A 25897-nucleotide genomic window follows, 5' to 3' on the forward strand; every position below is an offset into this window, starting at 1 on the left:
TCCAACTGTTAAAACTGTTGCTGCTAAATATTTGTTTTTTATCTGAAAATATAGTTTTTGACTGTTGCACGAGCACTTTTAGTAGGGAATTCTACCTTATTATTGTGGTAAACACCACTTAGATGCATTTTTCCAACTCGCACTCCAGTCAGCGCACAAGTAGTTGAGGTGGACGGAGCTAGCAGATCTCCACCGGCCTATTTAATGTTAGAATTATCAAAAAAGCTAAAATTGCTTTCTTTTCTTTGCAAATTCCAGCTGCTGACAACGTCCCCAGAATGTTTTTCAAAATTGTCAAAACTTTTTTGCAGCCAGAGGTCCGCAAACAAAGTGTTCCTACATCCCAGTCTCTAGAATGAGGACCTATTCTTATTCTTCCACACGAAAGTGGAAAAAATCGATTCCAATTTTAACAATCAGTCCGATCCCCCCATCACCGAGTTAACCTCCTTCGTCTTTACAGACAAGACAATGCCACAGGTAGAGCCATACAATCAAATCTCATTAGCTGATTTGGAGCAAATAATTAATAAAATAAAATCCGGATCACCTCTTGACCCCGTCCCCCCTTTATACATGCCAAGGCAGCCCCTGCCATTAATCCACACATCAATGCCCTTTTAGAATGTGGTAAGGTGCCTCTAGCTGGTAAAGGGCACTAGTGATTTATTTGTTAATAAAAGTAAATGTCGACCCTTGTGGTTCCGTGAATTCTAAACCCATTCAATGAAGGTTGTCATATCGTGATGATTTTGGTATCAGCGAACCGCGACTGACAAGTGCGGTATGCGTAAGCGTTTTCGTCATGCTACACCGATGGATTCACTGTGTATTTGACGATCTACTCCGCACCCTTGGGTTTCATTTTGTGCATAACCGCCATTTTGTGGTTGCCCTCACATAGGCTAATGACTACAGGATGACTGTGGCCAAGCGAGCCTCTAAGGATGCGTACACCTTAGCTTGAGTTCGTGTTGACTCCTGTTTGACCTGAGTCAACTGACCCTGTTGCCCGAGGCTAAACTTGTTGAGCCAGTACCTTGTTAAGCAGCTGGTCAGATAGAGATCAAAGAGCAGGACATTATTGATTCTAAGGCACACGCACACACCCCTCTATCTTGCTCCTCATCTGTTTCTGCTCCTTCCTTTTATGGCCTTATGGCCTAATTATTGATTTGGGTTGAGGTCTTTTATGATGGGCCCGTCCGGCCTGTTCGAGCAAGAATGCAGGATTTTTGCCTTGTCATTGGCGATGGGTTGAATAACTGAAAGTGGGTTTCTCGTTATGTGATGCCTCTGTAAATATCATCCTCTGATTGGTCAAATTTGTGAGTAATTGATGCTAGCCAGGAACGTGGTTTTTGGCATAAAAGACGATGCTCCGCTCGATTATGTTGAGCAGTCTCCTGAGAACATACACCGTGTTGTACTTCTAGGACCTCTGTTACTGGCTGCAGCTAATAAAATTGATCTTTGATGTCAACAGAAGAATCCCGTGTCTCTGTACTCTAAGACAGGTGAACACGAACACTTTGGGCGTGTCCCCTGCGCCGCTGGGTTTAAATCCGGGTTCTTCAGTTGGCGCCCAATGTGGGGCGACTTCAGCGGTACCGGTCCAAGCCTGAAGATCGTGAGGAGCTTCGTGTGAAAATTCTGGAGGGAGGCCTACCACTTCATCGACCCCTGTATGTCGTTGTGGTCCGAAAGTCTTTGCTGCAAAGTTTCCCGCATTCCGACGGCTACGTAGGACTGCTGCCCTGACTGTCGCCCTGTCTTGGAGCCTTTGATGACTTGTAAAGCGAGACGATAGACGGGTCTTCTGGCGACGTCATCGATATTTCAGTTAAGTATGAGTGGAGTGTCTCCCAGTCCTTAGTTTGTTTTGGTATCCTTCGGGATCGCTTTGATTTGGTACCTGCAGGCCCCAAAGCCGAGGGACTTGTGTATTCATGAGGCTATCGTTTTGATATTCCCTTGAAGTTTGAAGCTAGACTAGTGAGCGAAGATGCCTGGTCTTAGCAGACTTGGAAAGATATTTTGTTATGGTTGTAATAGGGATTCCCGATTGGAGGACTCGTGTCCGGTGCCACCGATTGGAACTCCGACCTATGAGCTCTATTTAAAACACGGCGTGGGCCCCATCACGTAAAATGACGTATGGATTAAGTATACTAGGAAGGATGGTGTCCTAAAATGGCCCCAATGCGGTAGTTATGACACGGAGATTTTAGATAATTTAGAAGTTAGACTCTTCAAAAAGAAAGCCCGGCCGGCAATGTTTGACTCTTTCCGCCTTTGGCGAAAAGAAGCCAAACAGAAGGAAATTAAGTTAGCGAAACAAAATAAGCGTGCACGAGGTATGTCGATGGTGCAGGCTGCTATACAGTTTAAGGATAATGAGGAAGAGCAAGAAAGTGAACAGAGGTTTAGGCAACGTCAATTAGCGGTAGACAAATATTATCCAGCTTTGCCGCCTCAACAGCAAGAAGAAAAGAAAGATCTTGTGAAAGATCCTTTAATGTCGCATCTATTAAGTTCGCCACCCCCTTATGCTCAGAGTGCTACCGCACCTCCGCCACTTGTAGTTGCGCAACCCCCGGTTGTTTTACCTCCAGTGGTTCCTCAACAGCCAGCTCTCCCTCTACTGGCTACTACTGCTTCGGCGCAGCCTTCTCAAGGGCCGCCGTCTTTGCCACCTCCTTCGTCTGCTACTCCTATACCTGTGTTGTCTGTTCCCTCTGTCACTGTTCCGACTTCGGTTCCTTCTCATTCTGCTTTGTCTCCTGTTCTTTTGTCACCTTCTCCTTCTGCTCGACGGAGGATGACTGATGCGGTTGCTAGTCTTTTTTGTCCTCTAATGGGTTCATTGGGTATGTCTCCTGTTGTAGAGCGTAAGCAATTGCGTAGTCAATTGCCTGGTCCTGATGAACGGACAGTGTTAGATCACTTGGCGCGTAAATGGGTTACCTTTCCTTCGCACTATGATCTTGAGGGTGTTATGGATGTTTTCCATCAATGGGAAGCACCGAAACAGAGATACGTCTTTGATGAGATGTGTTCTTTCCTTCGTGAACAGTGGGAAGATAGCGAGGTAGGACAGACTCCGCCTGAGTTGTTCCGTGTGCGGTCCGAGTTTGCGAAAGGAACTATAGTGGGTCTTGATGTTGAAAGAGCAGTCGCGACATTGTTGTCGTTTAGGAGTGAGTTTCCTTCCAAGTCATTATTTGAGCCTGATTCTTCAGTTAGGAGAAAGGCGCGTCAATACCCGATGCGAGAGGTTCCTCCCGTTTGGAGACCTGGTGATGCGAAAGCTAATCCACCTGTTCTGGCACATTTCCAGCGCGTTTGGGTACATGTTCCATGGAAGCGTGCCGAAGTCCTAGCTCTAAAGCAGACTCTGCCTGATCCACGTAAAAATCCTGCGGGGTTTTATAAGGAGCTATCTCAAACTGTGGGTTCATGTATTATGAATTTGGCTGATATAGATATGTTATTTGGGAATGTTGTTCCACAGCCTATATGGAGTAAAATTCGTCATACGGATCATGCGCAGGAATTAGGTGATACATGGAATAACCTTAGAACTGCAGATGAAAGACAAATAGGTGGTGCTAAACCCGAGAATGTGATTGCTGATCTCCCTGGTAGAATTATTGATTATATGAAGACTTTGATGCCTGCCATGCGTGTCAATTGGGACAAGTTGTCTGCATGCAAGCAGAAGAAAGACTAAACTGTGTCCGACTTTTTCCACTCGATTTGAAGAGACATTTGCAGACCACAGTGGTCAAGAAGGTGGTCAAAGGTTGTTCGTTGACAAGTTTGTGCATAATTTGCTTCTTGAGTTGTGCAATAGGTTGAAGGATTCTGAAAGTGCCTGGGCTGTTTCTTCGTCAGCACAGATATTGCCCAGTACTATGAGAATAGAAATAAGGATGAGATAGAGAAAGCGGATAAAAAGACTAAAGAATTGAAGACTAAGGTTCTTTTGCAGCAAGCATACCCGCCTCGCAACACCCAGCGTGATTATCAGCAACCCCAACAATATCAGAGAAACTCGCAAAGGTTCGAGTCTTCTCAACAGCGTTTTCCTGTAGGTCCTAATCAGTGTGCGTATTGCAAAGAAGAGGGTCACTTCAAGAATAGTTGCCCGATTTTATTACAGCGCACGAATGGTGTTTCTGGTATGAGAGGTCGAGGTGTTCAACAAGCTCCGAGAGGTCGAGGACGTGGTATGTCTCAGATTGCGCGTTCCTTGCCTCCGCAGAATTCGATGAATTGTTTTGATCAACAGAATGGCGCGTCTGGTAGGACGGCTCAGTATTATGCGGACAATTATTACGTTGAAGGAGAGGATAAGGAAGGTAATGATTGTTAGGACAGCCACAGACAAAGAGAGGGAGTTGTTTCAGTTCTAGTAGATCAGAGTGGACCTTATGTTGAAGTGATTGCATCAGGTGTGTCAGAGCCTTTTCTGTTGGATACTGGTGCTGCGAAGAGTTCTATCATGCACTCTAAACTCCCTGGCGAACCTTTGTCTGGCTTAACGAATGTTTCAGTAGGTTTTTCTGGCGCCCCGGTTAGAAATCCGATTTCTAGTCCTTTGTCTCTTTCTGTCGGACCTTGTGAATTCGAAGCACCCCTCATTCTGACGACAGGTTGTGGTGAGATCTTGTTGGGATTGGACTTGTTGAAGAGATTGTATGCAACGCTTTATTGTTCTCCTTCAGGAGTACAGCTTACATTAGGAAAGAGAGTGATCTCTCCGATGTATTTGGCTAAAGACCAACTTCCAGCTGAATTGTCTTCTCTACCTGATTCTCTTTGGGCTACTGGTCCTAATGATGTGGGTCTTTTGGAGATTCCGCCATATGTTGTGACATTGAAGGCGAATGCTAGATTGCCACGCATTCCACAGTATCGTATCTCAAGTGATGGTGAAAGAGCACTCATGGCGATCATCTCCGATCTGATTGAGAAAGGTGTGATTGAGGAAACGAGAGGTAATGTGTGCAATAGTCCGGTTTTGCCTGTTCTGAAGAGAACCGATTCTTCTCAGCCTCCTCTATATAGGTTTGTGATTGATCTTCGCGAGGTGAATAAGATCGTTGTTCCGCAATTCCCTGTTGTGCCTGATATCACCGCTTTACTGACTTTGATTCCGGCCACAGCCACCTGGTTTTCGGTGATTGATCTGAAGAATGCTTTCTTCAGCATCCCAATTGCCGTGGAGAGTAGAGATATTTTTGGCTTCTCTTTAGGAGGCCGAATTTTCCGGTTTAAACGCGCTCCTCAAGGCTATTGTGAGAGTCCATCGATCTATAGTCAAGCCTTGAAGACGCAACTTGATTTGTTGGTTTTACCTGATGGTGCTGCCCTTATTCAGTATGTTGATGATCTTTTAGTTGCTGCTGACAATGAAGAGACTTGTAGAGAGGCTACTCTGTCGTTGTTACGTCACTTGTCTGATTTCCATCATAAGGTTTCTCTTTCAAAGTTGCAGTATTGCCGACAAGAAGTTACCTACTTAGGTCACCTCTTATCGAAGGAGGGAAGAAGATTGACCCCAGAAAGGATTCAAGCGATTGCGAAAATGAGTGTGCCTACGACACAGAGAGAAGTGCGTGCGTTTCTAGGTATTACATCGTACTGTAGACAGTGGATTCCTAATTTTTCGTTGCTTGCAAAACCTTTGATAGCTCTTACTGTTAAGGATACTCCGAATCCTATTCCTTGGACTGACGAATGTCAGAAGAGTTTTTCAGAATTGCGTGATGCGCTGTGTTCGGCTCCTGTGTTGGGTACTCCCGATTACAGTAAACCCTTCACATTGTATGTCCACGAGAGAGAGGGATGTGCATTGTCAGTTTTGACTCAACAGTTTGGCGATAAGCAATGTCCATGTGCTTATTTTTCGTTGACTTTGGATCCGGTAGCTAGAGCGTTGCCGAGTTGCTTGAGAGCTACAGCGGCAGCGGCTGTTTCAATCCGACAGTCTGCTGGTTTGGTGATGGACAATACACTGATCGTGATGGTTCCACATGCAGTGGATACCTTGTTGAACCGTACCAAGACACAGCACTTAACTAGTGCTCGGTTGTCAGGTTACGAGTTGACCTTGTTAGCAAGTCATGTACATATAAAGAGATGCAACACATTGAACCCAGCCACGTTGTTGCCGATCTCAACTGAGACAGATGATACCGAACAGCATGATTGTTTTCTTAGGACTGAGGAAGAAACGAGAGGGAGGATAGACCTTAGGGACACTCCTCTTGCAGAATGTGATGGTACTTTATGCGTTGATGGTTCGTGCTTCAAGCTTCCGAATGGTGATACGACTGCAGCTTATGCGGTTACGACTTTGCATACGATTGTTGAAGCTGCTCGTATCCCACATAATTCAGCACAAGCGGCAGAGTTGATTGCATTGACAAGAGCGTGTGTGTTGTCGAAAGGGAAAAGAGTGACTGTGTACACTGACAGCCAGTATGCGTTCAGTGTTGCTCTTAGCTTTGGACGATTGTGGAGAGAACGTGGGTTTCTGACTTCGCATGGGACCAAGATCCAACATGGTCAATTGGTGAATGAACTTCTTGAATCTCTTACTCTGCCGTTGCAAGTTGCGATCGTGAAATGCAGTGCGCATAAGAAAGTCACGGATGATGTTGGTCGTGGTAATGCGTTTGCAGATGAAGTCGCGAAAGAGACTGCGAGAGATGTGATGAGTTGAATGTATGTTGCGGGCTCGGCGAGATGGATTCCAGATAGAAGTATGTGTGAAGATACGATTGAGAGTGTGAAATCCATCCAAGCTGAAGCTACAGAGAAAGAGTTGAATGAATGGAGAGAAAGCAAGGGTAAATTGGACTCGAATGGTTGTTGGGTTGAGTTGTCAGAACATCAGCGATGGTTGTTGTCTGATGCGTATGTACTTCCATTGGTTACGATGGCACATGGAATGGCCCATATCAGTGTGAAAGGGATTTGTAAGTTGTTGGCCCCAGTATGGCAAAATGCTGGAATTCCTAAGTGTGCAGAGAATTTGGTCAAGAACTGTATGGTTTGTTTGATGTACAATCCTGGTAAGGGAACTCCAACTCCAGCTGGTCATTTTGCTCCTCCCACGTATCCGTTTGAGGCTTTGCAGCTAGATTTCATCCACATGGAGAGGTGCAACAACCTGAAGTAGGTCTTAGTGGTTGTTTGCTCTTTTTCTAGATGGGTGGAAGCCTACCCTTTGAAGGACAATACTGCCTTGTCCACAGCTAAAGCCCTTATAAAGGAATTTTTCCCTAGGTATGGGTTGCCGAGAATGGTCTGGAGTGACAATGGGAGCGAATTTGTGGGTCAAGTGATGAAGAGAGTGTGTGATGGGTTAGGAATCCGGCAGAAGTTCCACGCTGCCAATCATCCCCAGTCAGCTGGTCTAGTTGAGTGCTACAATGGCACGTTAAAATTGAAATTGGCCAAAATTCAAGCGAGCTCTGTTCTAGAATGGCCTGATGCTTTGCCGTTAGCCCTTCTGTCCACAAGAATGACTGTGCATTCGCGAATGGGTCTGAGTCCTTATGAGGTTGTGTTTGGTCGCCCAGCAAATATTTGGGGAGTGCCGCGGCCGACAAAATTTAGTGAGATAGAACACCCTGTATTGCTTGACTACCTGTACAAATTGACGGCTAAATTGCGTGTTCTGTATCAACAGGTTCATGATACTTTGCCACAGGTTTCTGAAGATCCAGGGCACACCATTGAACCTGGCGCGTGGGTGCTCGTGAAGAATTTTCAGCGAACCAAGAACGAGCAGCCCCGCTGGTCAGGACCTTACCTAGTGTTATTGTCTACCCGTTCTGCGGTACGAGTGCACGGTAAAAAGAACTGGATTCACGGCGTACATTGTAAGAGGGCCCCTTTGCCTCTGCCGTACGACCGGTGGGTCCAAAAAGGACTTCCTGATTCTGAGACTGTGACCGTGCCTCGTTTTCTGCCTTTCAGCGATGGCCGTTTGATTGGAACAAACACTGAGCCAGAAAGCGATAATCTTCTTCAAGAAGCTGTGCCTCCATCGAACCGTTTGAACACTGTTAAACCTGAGCTACTTTTCCGAGAACAGACATTGCCTGGCAAAGAGCGTTATAATTTGCGACCAAGAGTCGCGGGACAAATAACAAATTAAATTCCTTCTTTGCTATTTTTTTAAGGTTAGCTCCCCTCCGAGAAACTATTTTGATTTTTGTTTTTCGAACCACCATCCGGGTTCAGCTGTAGGGTCGCGGTGCCAAGTCCTTGGAGTGCAAGCCGAAGACGTTAGGTCGACGGTTCTGGTTGGTCTAAGGGGCGTTCCCTGGACCGACAGGCGCATTCCTTAGCACAGAACACCCATCCGCCGCGAGCAGCACGATTAGAGGATTGAGTTTTTCGGGATGGAGAGACCTACTAAAAGAATGAGCTTCAAGAACGAAATGTGTATAATAATGAGTAGAAAACGTTTCTTAATATTATGTCTGTTTATACTGTTTAGTTTAATGATGTTTTTAATTGGATATGCGACATTCTCTTTTCAAGTGACATTCATGCCCACTACACAACCCATGCCTCCTCTACTGTTTCTTCACATTCTTTTCACCCTCTGCCCGAACATGAGTCCATTAGGAGAATGGAATTCGCTAATAATTCCTTTTGTTCAGCTTCTGCACCAACACCAGCTAGTAGTGAACACAACTAATTGTTGGGTGTGTGGCCTTATGCCCCATACTACCGATAAAGGTATCCCTTACCTGGTCCCGCCATTTAGCTACAATGGTTCTGTGTGGGCATACAGAACAATGTTCATTTATGCCCGTGAAGTCAACCCCCTACGTTCTGTGAAGGATAATCCGAAGAATAGTGCTCTGGTCAAGGGAATAGTCGACATGATTAGAGGAATAGGTTCTTATGAGACTATCCCGAGAGATGAGACGCTAGCGTATATTGGATGGAACGTTACTGGATATGGAGCTAGTCTGAGTGGGAACCAGCGAGCGAAGAGATCCTCTCCGATTTGGATAGTACCCCATCAGGGTCATTACTGTCTGCAAGGTAATGGCAAGAATCCTAGAGCTCAGTTAGGGAAGAGTGTTTGCATTGAGACATATGTTTTTGCATCCCAGACTTCCCCACCGTTTCTAGCAGCTAAGGGTACCTACTTCATTTGCCATGACAGAGCGTATACATGGTTGCCCCCTGATTTTTTGGGCACATGTTTTGTCTCGTTCTTGTTACCCCCTACATTTACAGCTGCGGCAGATTACCACAAGATGAGAGTCGTTAGAGGTGTCTTCAGAAAGGAAGATACCGCAGGACAAGAATTGGGAGATTTCTCGAAGGGTTTTCTGCCGTTTGGGGGACCTATGGTTAACAGCAGGAACATACGGCAATTGACGAGAGTAGTTGAGTCCACCATAGTCGAGACTGCCGGCGCCCTTAGTAACTTGACTGCTGAGCTCCAGTCGGATCGCCTTATGACTCTTCAGAACAGAGTTGTGTTAGATGGCATACTTGCATATATAGGAGGGGTCTGTAAATTGATCCAATCAAGCTGTTGTGTTTTCATTCCAGACAACGCTCCGACAGTTTTCCAAGCCATCTCCAAGCTACATAAGCTCTCCGAGTCCGTACATGTGGACGAAGGAGATTGGTCGTTAATGGGATGGTTCTGGGGATTGTTATCCACCTGGGGATGGAAGATTCTGATGGTCATTGGGACGGTATTAGCTACCCTTTTCCTGTTCTGTCTTTGTATACAGTGTGCTCCTGCTATCTGTGGCCTTTTTGCTACCTCGTGTTCGAGGAGACCTGTCCAGAGAGAGTTACTAAGTACCAGGATGATGCTACAGCAACATCTCAATGATCTGATGAATATAGACCTGGACTCAGATTGACGTGAGTCAAGGTTATTGCCTATGTAAGGGCAAAAGGAGGGTCTGTGGTTCCGTGAATTCTGAACCCATTCAATGAAGGTTGTCGTATCGTGATGATTTTGGTATCAGCGAACCGCGACTGACAAGTGCGGTATGCGTAAGCGTTTTCGTCATGCTACACCGATGGATTCACTGTGTATTTGACGATCTAGTCTGCACCCTTGGGTTTCATTTTGTGCATAACCGCCATTTTGTGGTTGCCCTAACATAGGCTAATGACTACAGGATGACTGTGGCCAAGCGAGCCTCTAAGGACGCGTACACCTTAGCTTGAGTTCGTGTTGACTCCTATTTGACCTGAGTCAACTGACCCTGTTGACCGAGGCTAAACTTGTTGAGCCAGTACCTTGTTAAGCAGCTGGTCAGATAGAGATCAAAGAGCAGGACATTATTGATTCTATGGCACACGCACACACCCCTCTATCTTGCTCCTCATCTGTTTCTGCTCCTTCCTTTTATGGCCTTATGGCCTAATTATTGATTTGGGTTGAGGTCTTTTATTATGGGCCCGTCCGGCCTGTTCGAGCAAGAATGCTGGATTTTTGCCTTGTCATTGGCGATGGGTTGGATAACTGAAAGTGGGTTTGTCGTTATGTGATGCCTCTGTAAATATCATCCTCTGGTCAAATTTGTGAGTAATTGATGCTAGCCAGGAACGTGGTTTTTGGCATAAAAGACGATGCTCCGCTCGATTATGTTGCGCAGTCTCCTGAGAACATACACCGTGTTGTACTTCTAGGACCTCTGTTACTGGCTGCAGCTAATAAAATTGATCTTTGATGTCAACAGAAGAATCCCGTGTCTCTGTACTCTAAGACAGGTGAACCCGAAGACTTCGGGCGTGTCCCCTGGGCCGCTGGGTTTAAATCCCGGTTCTTCACCCTCGCACCTTGGGGAAACATCCATTACCACGCGGGCATTGCATCACAATGCTTTTACACCGTGGGTGATACAACACATGTCGTTACAACGACTTGCGCTGGATGGCGCTCTAACCTTAGGAATAGTATGATTTACTATTCCAACACCTTCCCTACTGGTGTTGGAATAGTAAATCATACTATTCCTAAATCCAGCGCCCTCCAACGCAAGTCATTGTAACAACTTGCGTTGTAAAAACTGCGATTTAACGTTCCGCTGTCATTTTGATCGCGTTGTAACGTCACATAGTCCGCACCTTGAGCAATTACAGGCCCATCTCACTCCCTCCACATCTTGGCAAGATGCTAGAATCCCTGGTGAACCACCAGATCACCAGCTATGTGGTACAGATTAGAACAAGATTCTACATCCTACCAAGTCGGGCTTCCATGCTGGTTGAAGCACGGAATTAGCCCTTCGTGGAGTCGCCGAATATATCAGAGGCAACCTCTACTCAAGGCAGAAGGCGGCGGTCATCTTAATAGATCTTTCCACTGCCTTCAATTCTGTGTCACACAAGATCCTTTTACAAATGCTGGCGCAGGGAGGAATTACAGGCCGCGCTCTGAGATGGCTCCGCTCCTATCTAGCAGACAGAGAACAAGTGGTCTTCATTTCCCCTTTATCTCCCAGTGTAGAGCCATAAGCTGTGGTGTTCCTCAGGGTTCATCATTATGGCCAACTCTTTTTAACATCGATCTAGCTCCATTAGCTTTAGTTGTGCAAAGTTGTGGTATGAACATCGTCTCCTACACAGACGATACACAACTAATGCTATCCTTCCATCAGCTCAGTGAAACCGTGATTTGGGACTTTCAGGGCTGTTTTAGGTTCTTTGCTCAATGGATGCATAACAGCTGTTTACAAATCAATTACGACAAAATGGAAATTTTTATGTTTGGCTCTTCCTCTCCTCTTGGTGCACTGCGTCTCTGGCCTTCTGACTTAGGGCCTGCTCCCACGCCTTCCACAGTTGTCAAGAATCTGGGGTTCCTGATGGACGCTGCACTTTCCTTCAAACCCCACGTCAAGGCCACTGCAGCAACCTGCTTCGTTTTGTTAAAATCTCTAAGAAAACTTTTAAAATATCTTCCTATAGACATTCGCAAGGGGATTGTACATGCGCTATTCACCTCCAGGTAGGATTATGCCAACGTACTTTATCTAGGTGCTCCCAGAATCTGCTGTCTCGACTGCAGCATGTACAAAATACCACAGCCAGGCTCATTTTGAAATGCCCCAAATGTCTTTATATCAGACAAGGGCTCAGAGAACTACACTGGCTACTGATCAAATCTAGGATAAAATTCAGAACACTTATGATCACTCACAGAGCACTCCACCAGAAGGGCCCCAGCTACATTCAAGATAAGCTTAAACACTACCCTTGAGTAAGGGCACTCCGCTCTCCTAACCACAACCTACTGTGCATTCCCAAATTTTGCAAAGCCAGACTTGGGGGCAGGTCTTTCTCTGTTCTGGCTCCCGGTCTCTGGAATGCTCTCCCACCCTCCCTCCATTCCATCTCTAGCGAAGTCCTGGTCAAGGCATAGTTGAACATAGTGCTGTTTGGTGAGCTGTAACTTCCGATCTCACCTGACTTATGCAAGCAGCAGGACGCTTCTTCTGAAGCAGCAGTTATGCCAGGGGTGGCTCCTCCGTTAAGGCGGAGGAGTGTCACCCCACTGCTCTCTGACCAGTTAAAAAAGGAAAAATAAAAAGATTAAAAACAAATGTTATTATCATTTACTTTTTCCGTCTGTGTCTGGTTAGGGGCGGGGCAGGGCTGGACATCACAGGAACAGTGGCGGCACTCTCTTCGGTGTGTATGAATGTTTGGCCGGCCGTCTTGGGCCAGCCAAACAGTCATGTGCACTTTGCATGTTCTCGACCCAGGCTGTGTTACAGCCTGGGTGGAGAACATGCCCAGGCCCCCAGTCCCTTTCTGAGCGCCGAACCAAGGTTCCAGGGGCGGCTGGTGTTAATGAGCGTAGGCGGCATTGCCCTACTACCCTGAGGGGAGAGGCAAGACGAGAAAAAACACCGAGCCGCTAGGGACAAATAACCACTCGCTGCTCGGTAATAAAGTGCGCCGAATCTTTGTCTTTCTCCTTGGGGAGAAGGAAGTCACATTTTGGACATGTGCGGCTGCGCATGTGCCAAAAGGGCAAGGTATTGCTCGACCTGCAGGCACGAGCTACTGCAGTCACATCATGTTAGAGGGCGTGAACTCCAGTGCCATCTATAAGGTTGCATTTGGGAAGTGCAGACAGTGGCCCTGGGAGGAGTTAACAAAACTCCATGCATTTCAACGGGGCGGGGCTGGCAGGCCGAAGGGGTAGTGGGTTGGTCATCACGAGAGGGGGTGGGCTGTAGGAGGAGTGCCTCGCTTCTGATTAATTTGCTGTAACATGTATCTAATACTGCATGGTTTCGCTTTTGAAAGCAACGTTTTATAACTCGGGCTGATACTGAGCCTGCCGCTTCAGAGGGCGCCTCATCTGGTTTCGTGCAACAGAGGCCCGAGAGACACAAGGAACCAGCTGTGGGCAATATAATAAATGTTGGCACACGCAGATCACCGGGAGGCGCATTGATCGGCGTAATCTGCCTGTGACAGATACTGAACACAGCCTTTCAACTGGCAGCAGTCAGGTCAGAAACATCATCACACTTTTTCTAACTTGTTTTTTTAGATGGGGGAACGTTTTGTAACAAATACCCGACCAGAAAATGAAAAAGCGTCTTTAAAATTCAAAAATCCCTATTTCTTTTACACACTGAAGAGTTTCATCTTCACAAATATATCAGATTTAGTGAACTTTATTAAAAGGGTGAGCTTCTAAGCCTCACCTGATTACTGTGCAAGAATCCTGTCCTGATGACAACGGCACTAGTGCTTAACTTATGCTATTGGCTGCTTCCGGGGCACTGTTTTTGTGGAACCGGCGCTAATTCTAATTCTAATGCCTAATTTTAAGCATTAGGCTGCAGCTGACATTGGGTAGGGTGTGTGGTCATGTGACACGGGCACAGATAGTACTATGCAGTACAAGGAAAGTATTGTGCTGCCCGCCCTGGCAGTCTCCCTTTACATGCCACCTGTCCGAGTCTCCGGTAGCCCCTGAGTGCTGTGTCGGACCCTGAGCTAAATGAGGCCTAGAGACTGGTTTTGGTGCGGTGGCACAGAGGACTCCCTGGCAGAGTTGACCCTTTCGGGGGATTCAGTCCATTTTGAGCTCAGACTGCGTGCTGAACTGCCTGGTAGCAATAAGCAGTTGCAATGGCCATCTTACAGAGGCTCAGACTGTCCCCGGGCTGTGCACAGGGAGCACAGGTGACTGCACAGAAGGGACTCAGGAGGGGTTCGCGCCGCGAGTAGTCGCAGGATCCTCTTTGTTTGGAAAGAGTGATTTTGCTAACTCATGGCCCTAATCCTGCTCTGCTATCGCCAGATAAAACCTGCTGTGATGGAAAGGAAATGCTGTCCGGCCTCAAGCCCAGCACTGAGCCTGGCAGTGCTGGGTCCAGGCCGAGACCGTCCCTCGGCAGTGCGGGGGTTCTCCTTGGGCATAAATCAAATACCTGATACCTGCTCTGACCAGGCATTACCAGAGAGAGACAGTAAGTTACTTTACTCTGATCTGTGAAATCTGGAATAGTGTGATAAAACATGTGTTTGAAAAGTAAGGAGCGCACAAGTTCTTATATACTTCTGGGCATTTTTTATTACACCTTTACAATTTTGACACATTTTAAATTCTACATTTAAAAATGGAGAGGAGCTGGCCTAACGGCTAGGGCGCTCGACCTCGAACCTGGGGAACTGGGTTCGAGTCTTGGTAATGACGCTGAACATCCTGTCATTCTGGGAAAATCACTTAATCTCCCTGTGCCTAACAAAAAGAGAGAAGAAAATTTCTGAATGTATTCAGGTCAAGTTCGTGCTATATAAAACTCTACAAAAAAAAAAATATGTTTTCAAAATCTAATGCACGTAAAATTGAAGCCTGTTTTAAAGTTTTTACATTTACTTCAGAAATTCTTTATCATAATGATGTGTTTTTTTCCAGAGGTGGAAATGTTCTTGTGGTAAATCACTATGATTAAACTGTTGTTCCTATTTTTTCCTTCTGGGGCCTATAAGAGGATCATTCTTGGTGTGTGCTTCTCACTTTCTGGTACATTATTTCGTACCTGCATTTCTTTGTTCTCATCCTTGGACTAAAGTGCCTAACAGTACAATGATGGCCTATATGAGACCCCCTAAAAAAATGTAAATGTTGAAGGAGGAGATGAACGTTTCTGTGGGCCTCTTCTACTCAAGCCCTCAGAGTGTTAGTCTATTGACCAGATGAGTTGTGAAGGCCTGAGAGAGGAGAGAGAGCAGTGGTCAAGGTGAGAGACGAAAGAAAGCAGGCCCAGAAGTGAAATATGTGAAAGAAATGTCCACAAGATGAAAGAGAGCAAGGAAGAAGGGAGAGAGGAGAGCCAACCAAATATAGCGGGGAGAGAAGGTACACCATTTGTCAAGAAGAGAGAGACAGATGTGACAATAGGGGAACGAAAGCAGGAATGGAGAGGAGAAAAACAAAAGAGCTGAGAAAGGGTAGAGAGGGAATCGAGAAGAGTAGAGGTAAAGTGGAGAGAGAGCTGTTAAGTACCACTGTATAGAATGAAGATGAGGGACAAAGCCAATTATAAATGGTGGGAGAAAGGTGACAGACCATGTGAGCATAAAGGAAGGAGAGAAGGATTACATAGGAGTGAGGATGGACAGTGGAGCAACGATAGAGTAGAGTTGCATGGGTGGAGCTGCTGCCTCATCGCCTCCATGAATTATTGACCACTGGTACCAGCAGCAGCAATGCCCAGGTGGCGTCTGCAGACAGGGAGAAGCGTGGCACTTGTACTGCCAAACTTAGATTGTATTGAGGATCTCTGTGGGAAATGGTTAATATGAATGGTACAAAACATCAAGAGTGCGATGCATAGGTATTGCCAGCAGTAAGGGATCTCTATTACTGGAGTGTGCGCTTAGTATGAGGGAAGCGTGCTTCTGGCCTTGATCGCTTTTGTGTTGCGTAACGACCGAAATAGACAATACAACTGTAGAAAGTGACTTCTGGCAGGGCAGGGTTGTGATTGGTCAGGGGAGTCTAGGAGCCTGGGTGCTCCCTGGTTCCTGCTTCCTTCCTCCTCCTGGAGTGACGAAGAGGACCGAGAGGCGGTGGCTGGCCGGCATGGAGTAAGTGGCATTTTTTCCATTTTATTTTTCATTTACCCCCCCCCCCCAACCCCTTCCCACACCCTTGACCCGACAATCCTGTTAAGTAGCGGCCGCCACTGAGTTACGCTCTATAAATATCTCTTCATCCATTCATTCATAGTGGCCACATATCACCATGTTATGAGGTCATGGGGGAGAAAAATCAGCGGCTTCACAACCTGAATGCAACATCACCACACTAGCAATACAAACGGGCCACGTGCAGCTCAAAAATCACCATGTACACCAGGGAGACCACAGAAAGCTCATAGGTTAGAATACCTCATGTGCAACACATCTGCAAACTGTGATAAAGATAAAAGTCATATGCATTGCACATAAATTGGACGGTGAAAGTTGGCATAAACCTCTGTGCTGCAGTCTCTGGACTTTCATTCAGCCGCCTGTGTTCTGGGAGTTGGAGTACATGGGTGGCTTCCCTTGAACCAACTGAAAGAACGCACCCTACAAATTATTCCTCAGACGAAAGCTCAATATTGGAAACCTTATTTGCTGACGACATAGGTGGCAATCTTCCTTGATGGTGATCCAGTTCTAGTTTAATCACCATACTTCATGGTGTTTTTTTTCTTCTCTCTTCATCTGACTCAGCACAGGATAGCTCCACTTTGTTTATCCTTAAGATTTCCTTCCTATCTCCCTTGGGATATGCACAGCACTCTGAGGCGGAATTCTCAATATTTCGGAAACTTCTCTATTTTCTGTTTTGCTTTTACTGGCATCCTCGCTGCAGGAGGCATTACATTTTACCATAAAAATAAATGTGGTGTTTGAAATATATGAGTCAATACCTGGCGATGAATGAAAACAACAGATCCTAGAAGTCTCCAAGTGCCGCCCTGGCGATCAACATGCAGCATGCGCAGGATCTGGAGGAAGCGGATGCCCCTGGAAGGAAGGAACAGGCATGGAATTATGTGTGGAGTGTTCCCTTCAAACATGTGATTGTAAAACAGAACAGCACAACACAGCAGAGTGGGGCCGCAGGAACCAGGGGTGCAGGACATGCTGCAGCCTCCCCCCCCCCCCCCGCCTCCCCCTGCCAGAAACCCTTGAAGGAGTTCACTTTGATACAATAAACAGGCTTTTTCATGTTTGTCTTGCACCATGAAATGCTTTTTCAAAGAAGGCCTGTCAACAATGTCAGAGAGCTTCTTTCGACCAGCTACTGATAATTCCTTTAAGTGTGAGTTTCCTGTCCTTTCTCTAACTCAAAAGTGAAGAATTTTTTATTATAAACCAGGCGGCACTCTTACTGTGGTACAGGAGAATGTGAAAGGAAAGGATACATCAAGTCACTGTTTTAGAGCACACACCTACATAAAATTATCTGCTTGGTTTACAAATTAAAGTTCTCAAGTATTTCAAAAAACATCAGCAACATTGAAACTCAGTTGGCCCAACTATGAGACTTACGGTATGAGAGGAGGTCCACGTGCACACTTCTGGGCCATGACCTACGGTTCACATTTATGCCATATATTTGCTAACATATGCTCCAGAATGCACTATTGGACCTGACACTACTCCCACTGCACGAAACCAGAACCCAGCATTGATTGCACCTGCTCTTGAAGTAGCATTTGGCTTTTTGCACAAACATATGCTTTTAGTGAGTTGTTGTCCCTCGCCAGCACACCCCCCCCCCCTCTCAAAAACTGTTTCCAGCACCCTTGCCACTATATCATCACCTACCAGCTGCTGTTCAAGAAATGATGCAAGTGGCAGAATCAAAAGTTGCCAGTTTGATAATTACTCCTGGATATTCACACATCATTATGAGAACTAGAATGTCCTGGTATGTTTCCGCGTAAGATGGATGTTATAAGGAATGGCAGCGGGGATCCAAAGGCTTGAGATACACTAAGCTCACTTGAAAGAACTATTGGGCGATACTGTGCATTTCATTTATATTTTGATTCTGATTCAAATTTTCCATAGTGTGAAAATGATGTACAAGTTGATCGAATATACTATTCTTCTAGGTCATAGCCGTCTTTGCATTTGACACATACTTATACATCCATACAGCCACTCACACATCCACTCACACACCTGCACAGGTATGTTGAGAACAGTATTTGTCTGTGTTGTGTAATGTCAAACCTATTTTTTCACTGTATGTCACTTTATCACAAAAGTCACGTTTTTATGTTCATGACAGCCTCATATGAAAAAGTAATAGAACGCGTAAAACATTGTTTTATTTACTATTTACATATATAACTTTACATATACTAAATAAAGATGATTGTGGTCGTGTGTTGTTCATTTCAGTAATGCACCTTAGAGGTGTTGAATAATGGTCAATATAGGCCCACACTCTCCTAGTATTTCTAAGGCCATGCATTGATCTTTGCACACAGGTGTGACTTTCCAACACCATTTCTAAATGCAAAGGAATTGCGACACCCGACAGAACACATTGTAGTCTATAGTAATACACATCTCACCTGGCTGTGCTCCTTGGCCCTCCAAGCGCAGAGTGCTTATTCACAGGGTTATCTGGTGCACTTCACACTGGTTGAAAACTCAAATGTGCCATCTGGGGAGCGTATGAGGGTAAGGCAGTGATGCCATTGCCAAATTCATGTGCTGCTGTTGCTACTGCTGAAGATATGCGGCCAGGGATCCCAAAAGAGATTGGGGCTCCTGCACCAGGGGTCATGCCAGGCCAAGACAAGTCGGAGAATTAGCATGAGTCACAGACACCATTACCACCACCACGGAAGCGAATGTCTACTTTGTTGTGGGTGTGGTCATTGTTTTTACACTTGCTGCAGCAGGGCTCAGCTTTTCACCTGCAATTATTGCAACAAACAACAAATCAATAGAAGGGTTCCTTAACCAATCTCAGAAACTGGTGATTGCTCAGGCTGAATGTCAGTCCATCTTTTTTGCCCACTGTGCTCGAGAAGATAGACAACAGCCATATGTAATCAGTCTTGGTTGTGCTTCAAAAGAAGCAGTCAAGCCCCAACTGCTACATCTCCAGACCAAAGCGGAAGCAAACTCAGATTAGTTTAACCCAAGGCCTTGTCAGTGAGGTACAGCTTGAGCCCTGTGGCACAGTGAGCAGGAGGCCAACGTCTGGGCATACCTGTTGCACTTAGGGAATCTACTGCAACAAACAAAGGGGCATATTAACCCCTTCAGTGCCACGCCCTTTCCCCGCCCTGTGCCGGGCGTTACATTAGCGGGCGGGGTTCATGACGAGATAGTCTCGTCATGGGCACAGCGCAACTGTGCTCCATGACGAGACTATCTCGTCATGGGCACTGAAGAGGTTAACAATGCGGCGGTAACAAATTATCGCCGCTTTTGCGCCCGTTTTCGCCCGAAAAGCGGCGATAATTTTATCGCCTTATCAGCAAAGACACGCTATCGCGCGTTTTGTTGATTTTGCTCCCGTTTCCAGCACGCCTAACTTTGCATCGCTAATGAGATGCAAAGTAGGCGTGTCTGTGGAAACAACATGGGTAAATATCACGAAGGCAGCTTCCTGATATTTACAATGCGGGGAAGCGATTATTTAAATCGCGCTAAGTATGCCTTAACGCAGGAATTTAATGTCTGTTAAATTCCTGACTAAGGCATACTTAACATGGGGGTGGATTGTGTGGCTAAGACCACAGGCCCATATTATCAAGGGTATCGCCGTTTTCCATGGAACATCGCTGGAAAACCAGCGATGTTCCATGGAAAACATCGCTATTGCTAGGATAATTATCGCCATTGCGCTGAGCGTTGTTAATACAGCGCCAGCATGGCGATATTTATCTGCGATAGCCGGCGTTAAACATTTTAACGCTAAGAGCGGCCAGCGATAATTATCGCTGGCCGTTGATGATATGCCCCAAAGTGATGGAAGGAACGTATGAATCAATTTCATCCACTGGCGATTGCTCAGACCATATTTCAGCCCATCAAAACTGAAGAGGGTTTGTGTATCCGTCCACTCGCATAGTAAACAATTCCCCCTGTAGTAACATGCCTGCACTACCTCTCCCTACCCATGAGGATGCACTGGCAGAGAGGAAGCAAATCCCCCCCCATCACTGCCCACATTTAACCTTCCCCCCATATTCCCAGAACATCTTATAGTTACTAATAGAGCTCCAGTCAGCCATTCTGACCTGCTGTCACCTCCCACCAGGCATTACTGCTTCATTCGACCTTCCCCACCCCGCATTCCATTTAGTTTCCCATTGCTACCCAGCCCCACCAGGCACTCATACCTGCTCCCCTTTGCTCTTTCCTTTCCTAGGTTGCCCGAGGTGCTCCTCCTTTCCCCACAACATCCTCTCCTGTGAGTGCTGATCAGGAGAGAGCTGCCAAAGCAACAGTAGATGTTGGTAGGAAAGTAAGTTAAAATGTTTCTTGCATTGCATGTATGAGACTTTGTACGCCTTTTCTGTATGTGAACATGTGTGCGCGAGTACATGTCTGAGTGTGTGTGTGGTGTCTGTGTATGTACAGGGTGAGGTGCAAGTGTTTCACTCGCTTTACCCACTGTGATATGCAGTACCTGGCACAATGGTGGTAATTTCTTGCATTGGCACAATGGCGGTTTTCATTGACAAAATGCAGATACTGGCACAGTGGTGGTAATCCCTGGTAAAATTCTGAAATTTACACAATGATGTTACTCCATGGCAACATGCGGTCTCTGAAACAACCATGATAATCCTTGGTGCTGTGATGGCCCTGCCCAATAGTAGTAATCTTTTCAATATACTTACCCAGGCACTACAGTGATAAACCCTGGTAACATGCTGGCCCTGTCACACTGGTGGTCATCCCTGGCAATTTTCTGGTCCCGACAGTGGTGGTAATTCCTGGTAAATTGCTGGTCCTGGCACAACTGTGCTAATGCTTGACGCAATGGTGGTAATCCCTAACAACATGAAGACCCTGGCACAATGGTGGTGATTCTTGTGAACATGCCAACCCTCACACAATGGTTGTAATTCCTGGTTACATGCTGGTCCTGGCAAAATGTTGGTAATCCTTGGCAATATGCTGACCTTGTCACAATGGTGGTAATGCCTAGTAAAATGCTGACCCTCGATCAATGGTGGTATCCCTGACAATGTGCTGGCCCTGTTCCAGTAGTGGTATTTTTTGTTTAAATGCAGGCCCTGGCCCATTGGTGGTTATCCCAAGCATTATGGTGTCACAATGGTGATAATTTGGGGTATAACACTGGCTTTTGTACAAAGGTAGTAACTCCTGGCAAATTCTGGCCCTAGTGGTTAACCTTGGCATATTGTGGACAGCCACGGTAGGATTGTACCAATGCACAAATGTAAATCACTCTAGATATATTAAAGTTCAGGCAGGCTTGGAGAAGAAGCTGTGAAAATGTACAAGCTTAGTTAACTTCTCTAAAACCCAAGACCAATGTCTGTCATTCCTCGGGTTTTGGAAAAGGGTTGGACCAGTAAATGATTGTTTTTCTCAGTGCTTAGTACATGGCCAGGCAAACGAGTTTGCAGGGTGGAGTTTTGCAAACATAATATCACAGTTTTCAAACTGTTAAATCATGGAAATTGACCCAAGAAATACTGAAACAGTCATTTAAAGCCCCACCGCAGTCAGTGGCTTAACAAGAGCCCCTGGTGTGTGGGGGCCCGAGCCCCATTGGGCCCCCTCTGGCACTGTGCATGGGTTGTGGGGCCCCTAGCCTTAAAGCTGGCTGATAACGGAGCCTGGGGGCCACCTCTGTGAACTTTGCAGGGGGGGCCCTCAAGTTTCGTTACACCACTCACCTGAGTGCTGACCAGCAGGGCATTTTGCAAAGGAAGGTACATCTCATGGAGAACAATAAAGCAGCACTTACCTTATTGCAGATGTTGCAAACACCTGTCCGTTGGATCCTACGCTCAGGACAATGATGGATGCGATCACAACAATAAGATCTGTGGAAGAAGTTAAGTGAGAAATCTTTAAACACAATTTGGTTTATGTGGATGCAGCATGCATGGCAAGGTTTAGAATATTTGTATGATCTTTATTCGTGGTCCCATTGTTTCTAAGGTACATGTTTTTTCTGTTCTCCTCATTCACTCATAGGGTACCTGACTGATAGGCATCACTACCCACTCAAAGATCCATTTACATAACAACATGTAAAGAAGGAGAAGCAGGTTTGAGGCAGAGGTAGACTTCTCCAAATCCCTCCTCACCTACCACTGCTTTGGAACAATACCACATTCCCATCAGGCTCGGTCTTGAGCGTACTTCTCCTTCAGTTGGTAGCATGCATTAGCATCATCATCATCATAACTTTATTTTCGATCACAAAGATATTATAAAGTACATCTCAGAACATGCAAACATAGCAAGCATTAAAAATGTATGAATTACTGCTCTCTGCAGAGACTGCCAGCAAGAGGCATCTACTGCAGCAAAACCTGGAGATCCAAGGGCCTTTGTCCCATCAAACACATTTAATTGAAGCTCTCAGCACTGGTCTAATGCAAGGAAATGCAAAGGAATACACATGGTGAATACGCGGGGGAAGCCTCATGGAGAATTGCTTTAAGATCTACTTCTCCCACAAAGCCCACTGTACATTTTATTAAGGTTGTTACTCGGATCATTTGGGGTGCACATGTGTTTGGTAAATACACTCCCTAACACATGTTAACTTTTTAGGAGCTTAATAGTCGGAGTTACCTCGTGGGAGCCTCACTCTTGGGCACCCGGGGAGAGACCGGACTTCTCCTTGGGACGGCCGCCATCTTGGGGCTACAAGGGGGAGGCGGTCTAGTAGTCAACTCCATTGGCAGAAAATGCCGACCCCTCAGCGCACGCGCAGCACTTAGTTCCTGAGGCGGAAGCCGGGAATAATACGTTTTTAGAGCTGGTACTGAATCGCTTATTTTATTTTACTGTGTCGTTGCTGCTAAACCTCTTGTTGTGTTTTTAAATCTAAAATTGCTATTTTGCACACGCGCTGCACAGTCAGAGTTACCTCGTGGGAGCCTCACTCTTGGGCACCGGGGGAGAGACCGGACTTCTCCTTGGGACGGCTGCCATCTTGGGGCTACAAGGGGGAGGCGGTCTACTAGTCAACTCCATTGGCATAAAATGCCGACCCCTCAGCGCACGCGCAGCGGACACGCTCAGCGGGCGTGCCGCGGGCGCGCACAAGGCAAGCCCGTCTGCGCCCGTCCGCGCCCTTAGAAGCCCCAAGCCCGAAACCTCTGCCCAAATTTACTGTGCTCCGCCTCTACCAACTCGAATAAGCTATTCCTCAAAGGCACTAATGGACTATAGATTCCGACATATGCCACAGTCCACTACCCGGGCGAGCTGTCCAGAATCTTTTCCGCTCAACCTGGAAGGACCAGTGACATGTAAGACATGTTCCTTCTGCTGTAAATTAAACGATACGGTTGGCCCTGAGTCAAACGTCTCGCCAGACGCAAACCATTCCAGCCCAACATTTATTCTCTGCAACGTCAGGTCTTTAGCTAAACACCCTATTGAAATCTGGGACATGGTCAACTCATACTCCCCAGACCTATGTTTCTTTACAGAAACGTGGCTAAACCCCTCTAACCACCCCCAGATTAATTTAGCTATACCCGACGGATACAAATTTATCCACTCAGACAGGCAGGGAAAAACGGGGGGCGGGATCGCAATAGCTTTCAAAGATCACCTAAAAGTCCATTGGACTGCTACTCACTGTACGGCCAGTCTAGAATTAGGCTATTTTAACCCCTTCAGCGCGGCGCGGATTTCCGCGCCACGCTGAAGGTTCCGTGCGCGGGCGGGGCCATGACGGAACGGTTCCGTCATGCGCACAGCGCAACCGACGTGCATGACGGAACCGTTCCGTCATGCGCGTCGAAGGGGTTAAGTTGGTCAGATCGCCATCAGACAGCTGGAACGGGGCCCTGATCTACCGTCCTGCGGGGCCCAGGACCGACTTCGCGAATGAATTAGTGGAGTTAATCGCCCTGAAAACAATAGCGTCCAGCAATTTCATTCTGCTTGGGGACTTCAACTTTCATGGGGATGCCCCAGGGAACCCAGAGACGGAAAATCTCCTAAACGGCTTAAAACAAATCAGCCTCTCCCTTCTTTCAACTGCCCCCACGCATAGAGCAGGTCGCGCCCTTGACCTGATCTTTTCTAATATCGTTCACCTCATCGACCTCCCTCCCCTCCCCTTAACATGGTCTGACCACTTCATGGTCCTTTTCACCATGCGACGACAGTATTCAATTGTTCTACCGGATTCTGAACCTCGCTCCTCGCAATTCCGCAGACCCTGGAATAACCTATCCCTAGAAGCTATCGCGGCTACCTACAATGCCCTGCCCCAGGCTCCCCCACCGACAGGCTCAGATGCTCCAGAACTGTTGAAGATTCTCTCTACCAAACTAACTACAGACTTCGACTCCCTAATCCCCGTAAAAAAGTTCTGCCCCTCCAAACAGCGAAAATCGGCCCCCTGGTATACAGGAGAACTCAGTGCGGAAAAATCTAGGTGCTAAGCCCTGGAGAGATGCTGGAGAACCAGTCAAACCCCTACTGACCAACTGACCTATAAACACTCCTTATCTAAATATCATTAGAACATAAAATCAGCAAGGAAATCTTTCATACTAAATGAAATTGATCAAGCCACCAACTCCTCAAAAACTCTATTCAATATAGTTAAAGATTTTGTCTCCCATCAGGCGTGTAGGCTGCCTCAAATGGAGTCACAGGACCTCTGCAACTCTCTTGCAACCCACTTTGAGGAACAATTAACCTGATTTACGCAAATTCTTCCCCTTTATCAACACAGACCAAAATCCCCCTCATGAGCTCTGCCGAAATCAACCAAACGACTTCGGGCAAGCTCAAACAATTTGAACCCCTATCTATAACGGAAGTTAACACCTTGCTCTCATCAGCAAAGTCTGGTTCTCCTAGTGACTTGTGCCCCCCGAGAATCATGGCCCTTATTGCCCCGTGCTGTGCCTCGGAAATCCAAGCAATCTTCAATAGTTCCATTAAGTCGGGCACTATCCCTTCCATCTGGAAGGAAGCGTTTGTTCGCCCCATCCTTAAAAGACCGACAGCAGATCCCCTCACGCTCGCTAACTATCGGCCCATATCATTATTACCCTTGTTGGGCAAATCACTTGAAGCAGCTATAAATAAGCAGCTGAGCCACTACCTCGAATCAAATGATCTTTTAGACTCATCGCAATCAGGTTTTCGGCCAGGCTTCAGTACTGAAACTGCTATTCTTGCAGTTACTGACTCACTGAGGCTAGAAATGGATGCGGGAGGATCAGCCATTCTGGTTTTCTTAGATCTCTCCGCAGCATTTGACACGATATCCCATTCTAAGCTGTCGGAGAGATTGAGTTCCTGTGGCATACAAGATCAAGCTCTGAAATGGCTACAAAACTTCCCGGCAGATAGAAATCAAACAATTATGCTAGGTCCATTCCGGTCAAACAAACGTGGCCTGGATAAAGGCGTCCCTCAGGGATCATGTCTCAGGCCTACCTTATTCAATCTATACATGTCCCCTTTAGCTAAAATAGCCGAATCCTGTCAGTTTGAGATTATCTCATACGCAGACGACACCCAGCTTATCTTTAAAATCAACCCAAATGCAACGTCAGAACACCTACGCTTTGCAGCAGGAATGACCACTATCTCAAACTGGATGACCGAGAATCTTCTCCAGTTGAACCCGAGTAAGACAGAG

The 25897-nt window shown here is 46.4% G+C and overlaps 1 protein-coding gene across 1 annotated transcript in view; it reads right to left on the reverse strand.

Annotated features, from left to right (window-relative positions):
- Nucleotides 1-25897, reverse strand: part of LOC146854917 (potassium voltage-gated channel subfamily KQT member 1-like) — an 879265-nt gene that overhangs the window by 295484 nt on the left and 557884 nt on the right. The window contains exons 4-5 of the mRNA XM_085650545.1: nt 22013-22091; nt 16962-17058 (exon numbers count right to left, since the gene is read on the reverse strand). Of these exons, the coding sequence (XP_085506671.1) occupies nt 16962-17058; nt 22013-22091 (176 nt within the window). The remainder of the gene's footprint in view (nt 1-16961; nt 17059-22012; nt 22092-25897) is intronic.

Source organism: Triturus cristatus, chromosome 4_1 (genome assembly GCF_964204655.1).
Source record: "Triturus cristatus chromosome 4_1, aTriCri1.1, whole genome shotgun sequence".
NCBI lineage: Eukaryota > Metazoa > Chordata > Amphibia > Caudata > Salamandridae > Triturus > Triturus cristatus.